At 45.3% G+C, this 13,202-nt stretch overlaps 1 protein-coding gene across 2 annotated transcripts in view; it reads left to right on the plus strand.

The window, feature by feature from the left end:
• NFKB1 (nuclear factor kappa B subunit 1) overlaps window positions 1-13,202 on the plus strand; it is a 206,026-nt gene that overhangs the window by 48,151 nt on the left and 144,673 nt on the right. For both annotated transcript variants that reach the window (XM_082244169.1, XM_082244170.1), the window contains exon 5: window positions 9,728-9,876. In XM_082244169.1, the coding sequence (XP_082100295.1) occupies window positions 9,728-9,876 (149 nt within the window). The remainder of the gene's footprint in view (window positions 1-9,727; window positions 9,877-13,202) is intronic.

Genomic DNA, 13,202 nt, shown 5'->3' on the forward strand with positions numbered 1-13,202 from the left:
TCCTTCTGCTACATCATTTCTGTGTCGCTGTGTTGTGTATTATAGTAGTCTCTTGTAAATAGCATTTACAGTAGTTTGATTTTAACAGAGAGGTCTAAAGCAAGCAAAAGAAATTGTAATGTACAGAGGCGTTAATTGCCCTGAACCATCACAAGTAGGTGAAATAGGAAGTCTCTGAGTATTGACATTACGTCTGTGTAAATCTGAACTCAGTACAGAGGTTTTAGCTGTAAGCTTCATTTACTGTGTGATAACCATGCATTTAATTAATTTGCCAAGCCCATCTTGACCTTGACCACAGAGGGATAAAAGCACAACCTGATCTAAAACTGACTTTAAAAGTATATCTAAAGTCAAAACTTTCTTTCTCTTTCATTCATTGACTGACAAAGCACTTCATCTTCTTGACCATAGGGTTATACTGCCCCCTACAGGAGTAGGACACTAGGCAGAGAAAAAAGCTTAAGCTATGGGGCAGTCCCTGGGGGTATTTGCCCACTTCCTGCTATAGGTCTTCAGTTTTTTCTGCCTAGTCAGGAGTAAGGACCTAGTTCCTTGCTGGGATCTCTGGTCTTGGCATTTTTTCGTTTTAAATTGAATTTTTTCCTCTTTTTATTGTTTTATTTCTGTGAGAATCTACAATCAATTGCCGGACTGGGCGACGCACTGGATAATTTAGATCCTTAGGAGGGTCCCCCCAGTCCGGCCAGCGAGCATGTGCAGACCACAACCCTGCGCTAGGTCGGCCACGACATAGCCCCACTGGACGGGGGCTGGCCTGCGAGTTAAACATCTCGTGAGAGTGCATACGAACTGGCTTCAGCCTGAGTCGCAGCGTTTCCACATTACAATGGAGCTGTGTCCTGTCCATGTCCAGAGCATTGCCCACCCTTTCCCTGGTGTGGTAAGTAGCTGTCCCCCCTGGTAGTATTTGGGGTGGATGTGGGCCCCTTCGTGGGATGGTCAGACCCCCCAGGCTCCCCTCCCTCACAGTTCACGTTCCCCCTGTCTCGGTGGCCTTTTACGGCCTGTGCCTCCTATCTGCCACACCCCCCTCCTCTCCCCCTCCTGGGGCAGACATACCTTTTTAGTTTACATGGGGTTCCCGGGAGCTGCGTGGTGCTGCAAGGGGCCGCCATTTTCTTGTAGTCTTGTGTTCTACAGATCAGCGAACATGTGTGTGTAGCCTCGACGGACATTTTTCTATGGTTTCCCATTGCAAATAGCGGCGGCCATGTTTTTGGAGTCAGATTGGCGGTGATTCAGCATTCGGCCTCTAGTGCTGATATAGCGATATTACTCTTCCTGATCACCGCATAGTGTGCAGATAGGTTGGGCTGTGAGTACCTGACCGGTGTGGTGAGTGCCTTTTGTGGGACTTTCTCTCCCTCTTCCTGCTATTGCAGCGGACGTGCTCTATGCTGGGCCTTGTAGTACCACAACACGGTGGGGTTTCCCTTTTTCTTTTTGTGGGTGCCCCTCTTCATTCATGGAGTCCATGCAGCATGTTTCACCACCCGACCCCCTCTCAGAGGCTGCGGCAGTCCTGGAGTCCTTGGTGACCAAAGTAGATTTTGTCCTGGGCAAATGGGCTAGCATAAGCTTTTACCGCCTTTACCTGCTTCTTCTGTCTCCTCAGATCCAGAGTACGATTCGGCCCCCGTGGACGCAAGTTACCCTTCGAGGTCTGCGTCCACGCACCCTTTGTGCTCAGATAGTGAGGATGATTCCTCTGCTCCTCTAGCGGCACATAAAAAGGCGCTAGTGAATGCACTGATTGTATTAGTGCGGGAAACTTTGCATATGGAAGATGTGACTAACGCATTATCAGAGGCGCGGGTCACCTTTGCCACCCACAGGTCCTCAAAAGCGGAGAGGGTGTTCCCTTTCCCGCCTTCCTTGACAATATTGTCTCAAAACAGGGGGGTGCCCAAAACGCACCCTTGCAATCCCTAAGCATTTTGCAATGTGGTACCCTTACCAAGAGTCCCTCCTTAAAAAAAATGGACCGTACCTTCTGTAGTTTCCAGGTTAAATAAAGCCACTGTAATTCCGGTTGAAGAGTCCCCGGTCTTTTCAGACAAGGCTTATAGGCGGTCGGAGGCCTTGACCCGCCATATGTTCACTGTGACTGGGTCGGCACTTAGGCTGGTATTTACTATTGCCCTAGTGTCACAAGCTTTGACTGAATGGGCTAAAATGCTACGCCGGGACTTGTGGGAGAAACAACTCCCCCCCCTGCCTTTCTGGAGCTGGTGGATCAGTTGGTCCAAGGGCTACCGTTTGTCTGTGACACCTCTTTGGATGCCGCTCCCCTGATTTCTAGACTGTCTGTCTCAGCAGGGGTCCTGGGGTGCATTATCTGGCTGAAATGCTGGTCTGCGGACCAGGCTTCTAAAAGGCCTTGTCCGATCTTTCATTCTTGGGGGATCGCCTGTTTGGAGCTTCCTTGGATGACATCATCAAAGGCCTCACAGGGGGAAAGAGTACTCTTCTTCCTTAGGCTTGTAAGGGTAAGGAGTCTCGTAGGAGACAGGGACCTTTCCTTTCGGGTCACAAGCTGGGGGTTCCAAGAAGTCTTGGTTGGGAAAAACCAGGAGCGGGTTCTGCCAGTCCTGCGGACCATCTTTCCTCCACACAAAGGGGCGCCCTCACCCGTATCTTGGGTGGGGGGATGTCTTCGCTGCTTCCCGGATCTGTGGACCTCCCTGATCCTGGACAAGTGAGTCCACAAAGTTATTGGCTCTGGCTACAAGATCGAGTTTCGATCATATCCTCCAGAAAGGTTCTTCCCTTCCAACCTGCCCTGTCCCCGGATTGCTTAAAGGATCTCTAGGGCACGGTGCAAGTCTTGTTACTTTAAGGAGTGATTGTTCCAGTACCAAAGTCGGAACGTTTTCAAGGTTTTTACTCAAGCCTGTTTACAGTTCCCAGGAAGGTGCATCCAATGCTGGTGAATCTTCAGTCTCTGGACAATCTGATCCTGTTGAGCCAGAGTACGAGAGGGTCCCTGGTTTGGTGGCTTCATTCTCCGGCACTTCGTCAGGGGAAATAATTATTTTCCCCTGTACTTTACGGTTGTCACTATTGATGCCAGCCTATCCGGGTGGGGAGGCGTCCTCAGCACGGAGTGTATCCAGAGGGTCTGGTCTCTGCGAGAGTCCAGACTACTGATCAATGTACTGGAGCTCCGAGCGATCAGACTTTTTCTGGGTCATTGGACACATCGTCTCCAGGGGTGTCCTGTGTGGATTCAATCAGACAATGCCATGGCCGTGGCCTATGCCAATCACCAAGGGAGTACAAGAAGTGTCCTGGCAGCTCGGGAAGTAGCCAGCATTCTAATGTGGGCAGAGCGATTTGTTCCAGCCCTCTCTGCTGTACAGATTCCAGTCATCCTAGAGGCTCCAGACTGGCCTCGCCGGTCTTGGTATGCCGATCTGGTAAGGCTGGTCGCCGATGCTCCTTGGAGACTTCCTCTTAGGGAAGATCTGTTATCCCTAGGGCCAATCTTCCATCCTGCTTTATATTCACTGGCATTGACAGATTGGCTGTTGAAAGCCAGGTGCTGAAGGATAGAGGGTGGTCTCACTCTGGGATTCCTTTGCTATTAAAAGCTATAAAATCTACTGCTGGTAAGATTTACCATTGCACGTGGAAGACGTACATTGCGAGTGTAAACTCGTGAAACGCGTCAACCTTTGTCCTTGTCCGTGATGTATTGATGTCCAGTTTGAATTTGCAGTGGTGAATAAACGTCACATGTTTACTTACATCAGAGTGTGGTCATCACTTTGTGTTTGAGGACATTGTGTTGCCCTCCCTGTGTCCCAAGCCTAAGCATCCTAAGGACATTGCTTTGCACTCCTTGGATATGGTTTGAGTAATAAGGGTATATCTGGCAGCTACGGAGTCTTTTCAGAAGTCAGACTCACTATTTGTCCTCATGGATAGACCTTGCAAGGGCTGGCTGCCTCTGCTGCGACCATTTCCAGATGGATCAGACAGACTGTGGCTTATTCTATTAAGGGTCAGGTTCCTCCTTTCCCTGTCAAGGCGCATTCCACTACGGCACTTGTTGCCTCCTGGGCATTCCATCACCAGGCGTCAGTGATGCTGGTTTTCAAGGCGGCCACCAGGTTGGGTCATCTGTACACACATTCACTACGTTTTATAAAGTGGATGTGTTGGCATCTGCGGATGTTTCCTTTGGCCGCAAAGTTTTGCAGGCTGCTGTTTAGAGGACTATTCCTCTTTGAAGGTGTTTTTTTCAGGTGAGCTCCAGTTGTTGACATTTGAGTTCCAAGTTACTTGATTGGCTGGGTTTAGCCTTGGGGAAGTTGTTTTGTTCTGCTGTTCCCACCGCTCATGTTTGACACTGCTTTGGGACATCCCTATGGTCAAAAAGATGAAGTGCTGTGTCCGTCAATGTACTAAAGAGAAAATAGGATTTTTGACTTACTGTAAAATCCATTTCTCTGATATTCATTGACGGACACAGCACCCACCCCTCTATGGAGTTGGGTTTGTTTCTTCTGACACTGATTGTTACAAAAATGAATACATATAGCAGAGATTGGGAGTATACCCCCAGGGACTGCCCCAAAAGCATGCTCAAGCTTTTTTCTCTGCCTATTGTCCTAGTCCTGTAGGGCGCAGTATAACCGTATGGTCAAGAAGATGAAGTACTGTGTTTTGTTTAGAGCAGGGGACATCAAATTGTGGCCCTTTGCCTGTCTTTATCTGGCCCTTGAGGCACTATTCATCCCAATAATATGAGACACTATTCTGCTCAAAATGGGCCATAATTCCTGTCATTGGCACCCACAATGGGGCATTATTCCTCCCCCTATTATCAAAGATGGAGCACTTTATAAAGATGAGAGACCCCGGTTCTCTCACTGAGCCTAGAAAATTTTGTATTTCCACTGGCCACAGTCCTGCCCCCAAAAGGCTAAAGGACAGTAAACTGGCACTTTGTTTAAGAAGTTTAGAGACCCCTGGTTTAGAGTATGGAATTATTAAAACCCCTAACAGTTTTTTTTTGTTTTTTTTTTTCAGAACAAATATCGACTTTGAAAGTTGTCCCCTTTATTCTTGTACTGGAAGCAACTCAAAATTTCAGATTTAATAACCCCACTATTTTCCTCAGTGACAAAAAAGCTGCCTGCACCCTTTCGATGTGGATGCGGTGCGATTTGAGCTATCCAAAATGAATGATCTCAAATCTCACCGCATCCACATCAAGAGGGTGTAGACAGCTTTTTTTTATTCGCATTGGAACCGGATTGCATGCTTGTTTATACCCATGCTATTTGGTTCGGGCAAACACACTGCATTTGCAAACTGCTTTTGGGGTGTTGTTAACTTTCAGTTGACACTCGCAGCAGATAGCAGAACACAGTGCGAATTATGCGGTACGGGAAATGAACAGGAGTTACTGCGTTTCCCGCACCGCATCAGTGTGAACCGAGGTCTGTTCAAAATAATTAGCAAAAATGGCTTTAGATACTGCCCTCGAGCCTGGTTCACACCTATGCAGTTTGCTTTTGGTATGTTTCTGTAGTGCTTTTTGCTTTGCATTTTGTATTTTTGCAGTGTTTTTTCATGCAATTTTTTTTATTTGCCAATTTGGTTTTGGACAAATGAAAAAACACGAAATGCGGCTTCTCTATTGAACTCTATTGAGCCCAAAATGCACTGTTTTGCATTTTGAAAAAAGCATAGACGTGAACGTGTTCCAGAGGAAACCATGTTGAATGGACTGTAGTGCTCTTCTGCAAAAAGCGCCAAAAAACACATACAGTAGGTGTTAACCAGGCCTCAATTTACACTCCAAATTGTGTAATATCACCTTTTTTTTCCTGCTGAACCGGCCGAGATTCGAATTGTCTATGGCTGGCCTTAGAGAGCACTTGTGTTACTGGCCAGATCACCAGGTGAAAATAAAGGAAAAAAGTCTAAAAAAGAGTAAACTAATGTAGACACCACCTTTTAAGGAATAGAAAGCTGAAATGTATTTTTGTTTTGGGATTTATTACCACTTTAATGGGTTCCAGGACTTCCAGTCGCATCTGTAGGAGTAAAATTCTTAAACCCATTTACTAAAATCTTTTATAAAATATGTTTATGTCATTTTAGTCTTTTCATAAAAAACATAATCATTTAAATGTTCTTCAGTTAGGGTTTAGGTCCTCTTTAGTATGTGTCTGGGAGACCTTCACACTCATTTCACATCAGTCATGTGTACATGGAAACCAGGGAGATGACATATATGCTGACTAAAATATTAAATAGCTATTAGTGTGTCATATTATCTCATATATAAATGATTGTAGTCTAAGAAATATACTATTTATTAATACGGTATATAAAAGACTCCATTTGACAAATATCTGAAAGCAGATGTTTATATCTGCCTACTAATGTCGTCAAGAAACCGGATGTTTCCATCAATTAGCATGCAGGTGCTAATTCTTGGTTTCAAATGTATGTCATGTAGAGCTTTTCATGTACATTTTCTTTTTTTTTGTTTGTTTGATTTGGTATCCAATAGTAACAAAAGATTAAATCTAATCTCTAGAAATCCAGTTAAAACGAATTTGTATTCAGAAAGCACTACTTTTTTTGTAAATGCTGCTTGTATACAGTCCCTGAAATTATCTTGGTATTGAGTTCCTGTAATCCTCTTCACTTCTGTACAGAGAGGAGGGAGGGGCAGCACCAGCAGCCAATTAGGTGTGTTGTGTGCCCATTAATTAAGAAGAACTGGACAGAGAGAACAGTTTGAGCTCATCAATGTGCTGCTGCTCATTCACTGTTCAATCATTGTAGGGGAGGCAGTAAGGTGGTCAAGCTGTATTGCTTAAAGAAGACATGAACTGAGGAACCTTTTCCCCCAAAAAAGCAAGCAGTGGCCAAAGAACTGGTCACCGGCCTTACCTATAGGCTCCCTGCAGCTAATTAAAGTGGTTGGTAAGGCTCTTTTTTCCCTAAAATACATAACATTTTATACTTACCTGCTCTGTGCAATGGTACTGCACAGAGCAACCCCAAACCTCCTCTTCTGGAGGTCCCTTGCCAGTGCTGTGGGCTTCTCCTCTTCCTCCTCTATGAGTGCCCCCATAGCAAGCCGCTTGCTAATGGGGAATTTGTGCGAGCCCACTTCCAGGCCAAAGTTTGTGCGTCTATTGACACACACAATGCAGCTTAGCCCCGCCCCGCTCCCTCCTCCATGAATTTGGCTGAAAGAAACAGGAGCCAGTGGCTCCCGCTGATTTCTGTCAATCCCTATGTGAAGAGGGGGATAGGAGAGAAGACTGCAGCCAGGCACAGCGCTGGATTGACCCAGGAGTGAAGGAAATGTTTGGTGGAGGGGGGCACATCAAGTCCTAAAATGTTTTTTTACCTTAATTCAGGGAATGCATTAAGGTAAAAAAGCATTTTAGCTTTAGAACTACTTTAAGTTACTGGCTTACCAAGCCTTTTTCGGTTTAAAGGGAGCTATCTTGGTAAAGTGATGGGCTTTGATTCATCATGTCAGTGGACGGTTGGTGGTCTGTTGCCTGATGGATGACTAAAAAAGCAGCTGCAATAGTGGTTCAGAAAGCACAGATCCCCAGAATGTAAAAAGAGGAAGCAGGGAGATGTTTGTTTTCAGGTTCCCAAGTTCAGCTTTCTCTCCAGCAAGGAGAACAGTGAACACCACAGAAATAGCAGCAACAAATATCAATCCAAATCTGATAACACTAGCAGTGTTGGCTCGTTGCTAATAGAAGCCAGTATCAGAAATAGACTTGAAAAGCTTAACACAAATAAGTTACCAGGACCAAATGGCTTATACCCTTAAGGAACTCAGTCGGGGGATAGCTAAACCGTTGTTCCTAATGTTTATGGACAGTTTACTGACTGGAATGGTACCAGCTAATTGGAGAAAAGCCAATGTGGTGCCAATATTTAAAAAAGGTCAGAGATATACCCCTGGGAACTATAGGCCAATCAGCCTAACATCAATAGTCTGTAAGCTATTAGAGGGGATGATAAGGGACTATATTCAATATTGTGCTAATGAAAACAGTATAATTATTAGTAATCAGCATAGATTCTTGAAGGATCGTTCTTGCCAGACCAACCTGTTAACATTCTATGAGGAAGTGAGCTGCCATCTAGATAAAGAAAGGCCTGTAGATGTGGTGTATCTGGATTAGGCAAAGGCATTTGTTTCCTTTGCTTTACAGACTGAGGTCTGTTTAGCATGGACCATAGGGTATGTACCTGGATTCAAAACTGGTTACAGGGGCGTGTCCAAAGGGTGGTAATAAATGACGAGTACTTGGAATGGTCCAGGATGGTAAGTGGGGTCCCCCAGGGATCTGTCCTGGGGCCAGTTTTGTTAAATATAATTATTAAGGATATAGAGAATGGGATAAATAGCTCAATCTCAGTATTTGCGGATGATACAAAGCTAAGCAGGGCAATAACTTTCGCGCAGGATGGGGAAACCTTACAAGGAGACCAAAGTAAATTTATGGTGTGTGAAACTACATGGCAAATGAGGTTTAATGTTGAAAAATGTAAGGCAATGCATTTGGGTGCCAAAAAGACGAACGCAAGTTACTCGCTATGTGAAGAACCTCTAGGAGTCTAGGAGAATACAGGATGGAGAAAGATCTGGGGGTCCTAGTAAATGACAGGCTCAGCAATGCCAAGCTGCTGCAAGCAAAGCCAGCAGAAAATTAGCATGCATTAAAATGGGATTTACACCAGAGATAAAACAATAATTCTAACACTCATCAAGACTCTGGTCCAGCTGCATCTTGAGTTCTGGATACCAGTCCTCAAGAAGGATGTGCTGGAACTGGAAAGAGTTCAGAAAAGTTTAACTACGCTAATAAAGGGACTGGAGGATTTCAGTTATGGGGAAAGACTACAAGCATTGAACTTATTCTCTCTGGAGAGGATATGATAGCGATATACAAAATATCTTTCTAGTGACTGTAGCATAGAGAAAAAACTTTTCAGTAAAGGGAGTTTAAAAAGACAGACGGCCATTCACTGAAATTGGAAGAGAAGCGATTTAACTGTAATCAGCGTAGAGGGTTCTTTACTGTCAGAGCAGTAAGGATGATTCTCTTCCACAAGCAGGGGTGTCAGCAGGGAGCGTCAATAGTTAGTTAGGTAAAACTATTAGATGGGCATCTTACCGTTCACAACATACAGGGATATACGCTTTACAATTGACATAAACACATGCACATACCATAGGTTGAACTGGATGAACTAGTGTTACTGACTATATAATGATGTAGCAGTCAGAGGAGCTGTTTTACCTGATCAAGCCACAGAAGTTGCACTAATATTTTCAGGAGGAATTCAAGAAAAAAAAAAGTGTTTTTTTTTTCAGGGTGCTGCTATGATGCAATTACCCTTTTTAGATGTTGCCTATAACATAGCAAATCTTCACTTTGAGTTCAGGTATACTTTCATTGCAGTAAAGAAAAACAAAGTAATCAGCTTTGGCTGTCTGGTAGACCTGTGTAACTATTGGAAATACATGAATAAAAATAAAAAATGTTGGCAAGTAAAATAGAACCCGTAAAGGTATTTCAGCTTTGTGATAGCTGTTTGCTTAGATTTCAGCTTTAAGAGTCATATGTGGCAGAATACTTGTTATAGTATACTATTTGGCTATACAATTCCAGTAAACATTTTCCCCTTTTCTCAACAGATCTACAATTACATTGGCCACGCTAAAATCATTGTCCAGCTGGTAACCAATAGCAAAGATGTCCGGCTACATGCCCACAGCCTGGTAGGGAGGCATTGTGAAGATGGAGTTTGTTCTATAAATATGGGTCCTAAAGACATGGTAGTTGGGTAAGCATTTGCTGGAGTAACTTATGTAATACAATTTTCTTAAATGTTTTCTCTAACGGTTAAAGGATTAAATAAACGAGAGCAGGAAATAACTAGTAAGCCTTGGTACATGAGCTGTTCAAATATTCCAAACCACAGCATGCTTCACACTTGCATGACATTATTTTGAGGTACACTAAAATGGCACATCCCACACTAGATGACTAGCGACACCAATATTCACACCAAATCTTCCTGTGATGCTAGAAATGCATTGCATAGCTTAAAGCTGACATGGGCTGAAAATTATAATAAATTGAAGCATCAGACCATTTGCTATTTTTTTGCCTTAGGTATTTTGCTGTTGTTGTTTAACATCATAAAAAAGCCATGCATACATGTAGTGCTCTACAAACATAATAATTAATTAGTAATACATTTCTGATTTAAATAATTCTGGGTTTGCAGTCTAGCAATGTTATTTGGCAGCACCACTGCATTGTCAGGACACTTGTGGGCCAGGGTAAGCTACTTGGACTGAACACTGTTCAGTACTAGTTAACCATTTTGCAAAATTCACTACCACTTGCCTTTTAATGGCACTAGCATAAGGTTGAAGAATTTACAAACAATGTCGAAGAAGTGTTTTGGTGGAGGGTATAATGGCAGCTAGTATGTACAAGGGAGGAATGCAGAGAGTATGATGACAACCCATATGTGCAGGAGAGTGTTTGAAAGTGGGCAAAATGTGCAGGGGAGGAGTGCAATGGTTATCAGGACAAGCAGTATGTGCAAGAGCATTTATGACAGGCAGTATGTGCAGGAGAGGAGTGCAGAGAGTAGTACAGTAGGCAGTATGTACAGAACAGGTGTGCAAAAAATATGATGGCAGACAGTATTGCAGCAGAGGAGTGCTATGGGTATGACAGCAACCCATATGTACAGTGAAGGAGTTCAGAGGCTAAGATGATAGGAATTATGTGCAGGAGAGCCGTGCGGATGGTGTGACAGCAGGCTGTATGTGCAGGAAAGGAGTACGGAGAGTGTGATAGCAAGCAGTTTGTGAAGGAGTTGGATAGTATTAAGGCAGGCAGTTTAAAGAGTAGAGGAGTACAGACAGTATTAACAGTTGTACATAAGGTAGGTATGGTTTTCCAGTTGGAACAGCGTAATTATCAATTAGGTACACAGGAGGTAGATAAGGTTATTTGGCAGGTAACTAAATGTATTAATTTGGAAGGTAAATATAAGGTGTTGCACAGTAGATAGCAGGTAGATACACAGTAGTAGTAGTGGTAGTATAGAGGTAGGTATACTTCATTAAGTGGGTTGGTACTCACCACAGTGAGCTGCTATCAGTCACAATGTTATCTTTTGTGGTAGTAGCTTTACTGGTCCTCGGAGTCCCCCCCCCCCCCCCCCCTGCACTGATTGAGCACTGTTCTGTATACAGGGCTGGTGGGAGGGGGGAGTTGCTAATACAATCCAGACACATAGCTGATCAAGAAACTGCAGAGCCACCTAGGAACTGTAGTGTGAGGTGGAGTGACGGCCAAGTCATTTGAGGATACCCAAGTGAACAATTCCACGTCATCAATTTGCACAAACTGGGACCCCAGTGCTAACCTCTCTGCTGATGCCTGACCTGCCACTTGTAGAAGAACTAAGACCATACATTACTTATGACAAGTTTTCCTTATGCCAAGAACAAAAATGGTGATAGGAGGGAGCTACAGCTGATTTACAGCCTCAGGGTGGGTTTGCCTTCCCTCCAATCAGCTCTCAGAGCTCTCCTCACTGATGTAACATCAGCTGTCCACCCCCTGTTTATCAGAGCTGATAGATCCCATGTAAATTCTGCACTTTGAATAAATGTAGGGGACAGATGTAGATAAACAGGTATAATTGATGTCGGAGGATTTGTCCCATGGTGTGGTAAGTAGTGTCCCTCCACCCCTCTGGTGGTCCCTCGGCTTGGAAATGGGCCCCTCCCTGGGTTGCTCGGACCCCCCGGCGCATTTCCTTCCCACTTTACGCCCCCCTCAATATGGGGGTCCCTCTGCTGACCACCCCCCATTCACTCATACCTAGCTCCCCACATGGTGGGGATGTCGTGCGGATTCTGGGGGACGGGGAGGGGGGCGGCGGGCGGTGGCACAAACGCGGCCTCTTTTGGGGGGGTCCTGCTGGGGGTCTCTAGTGGGGGCCCCCCTGGCTGTCCAACTGTACCTGGTGGTCCCTGGAGGGTCCTGGGAGCCGCCATTTTGTTGTGGATGGCTGCTGTATCTTTCGGCAGCCATGTCTGTGTAGTCCGGTGGCCATTTCCTTGTAATTTCCCATTACTACCAATCGGCGGCCATGTTTTTGGTGACTATGGGGAGTTGATTTGGCGGTGGGCCTCTAGTGGCAGTTCTATGAACTTTTTCTTCCTCTCTGATCACCGGATGGTGCACAGCCTCACATTCTGCATCCGCATCTGTCAAGGGGGTGGAGAGTCCCTGGGGGGGTTTATTTGGCTCTATCTTGCCGCTATAGCGATTCTGGTGCACTGGTAGTACCGCTGGTGCAGCGGTGGGTTGGTATTTTTTTTCACAGCAATTTTACATATTTTGCTGGTGGTTCCAGGTTAACCCATTGAGTCCCTGGAGCACGTGTCACCACCTGACCCCCCCCCCCCCCCTCTGAGGCTGCAGGACCTCCAGGATCCCAGTTCACCTTGTCTGCTATGACGGCGGTCCTGCAGTCACTGGTGTCTAAAGTAGATTTGAATCTCCAAATTAGGACGAGTAAAAAGCATCCTCAGCCTTCAACTGCATCCTCTGCCTCCTCAGATTCTGAGCTAAATTTGGCCTCCGCGGACGTGAGTTACCCTACTGGGTCTGCGTCCGCGCACCCTGAGTGTTCTGATAGTGAGGATGATTCCTCTTCCACTACAGTCGCGCATGAAAAGGCGCTGGTGGATGCATTGGTTGTATCAGTGCGGGAAACTTTAAAATTGGAGGACGCAGCTACTACTGCGTCGGCGTCAACGGTGCAGTTTGGTACCCGTAGAACCTCCAAGGCGGCAAAGCTATTCTCCTTTCCCGCCTATTTGGACAACATTGTCACAGGTCAGTTGGGTTCCCCCAAACAAACTGTCGGGGTCCCCAAGTGCTTTGCTAGAAGGTGTCTGTTTGAAGCGTCCCTGCTAAAGAAACTGACAGTACCACCCATGGTGGACTCTCAGGTTTCCAATCGAATAAAGCCACCCTCTTTCCGGTGGAGAACTCAACTTCCTTTAGGGACCCCTTTCACAAGAGAGCTGAATATCTGGTACGATACCTTTTTCAACATGGCCGATTCCATTC

The sequence above is a fragment of the Pelophylax lessonae genome (assembly GCF_965119305.1).
Source record: "Pelophylax lessonae genome assembly, chromosome: 1".
Lineage (NCBI taxonomy): Eukaryota > Metazoa > Chordata > Amphibia > Anura > Ranidae > Pelophylax > Pelophylax lessonae.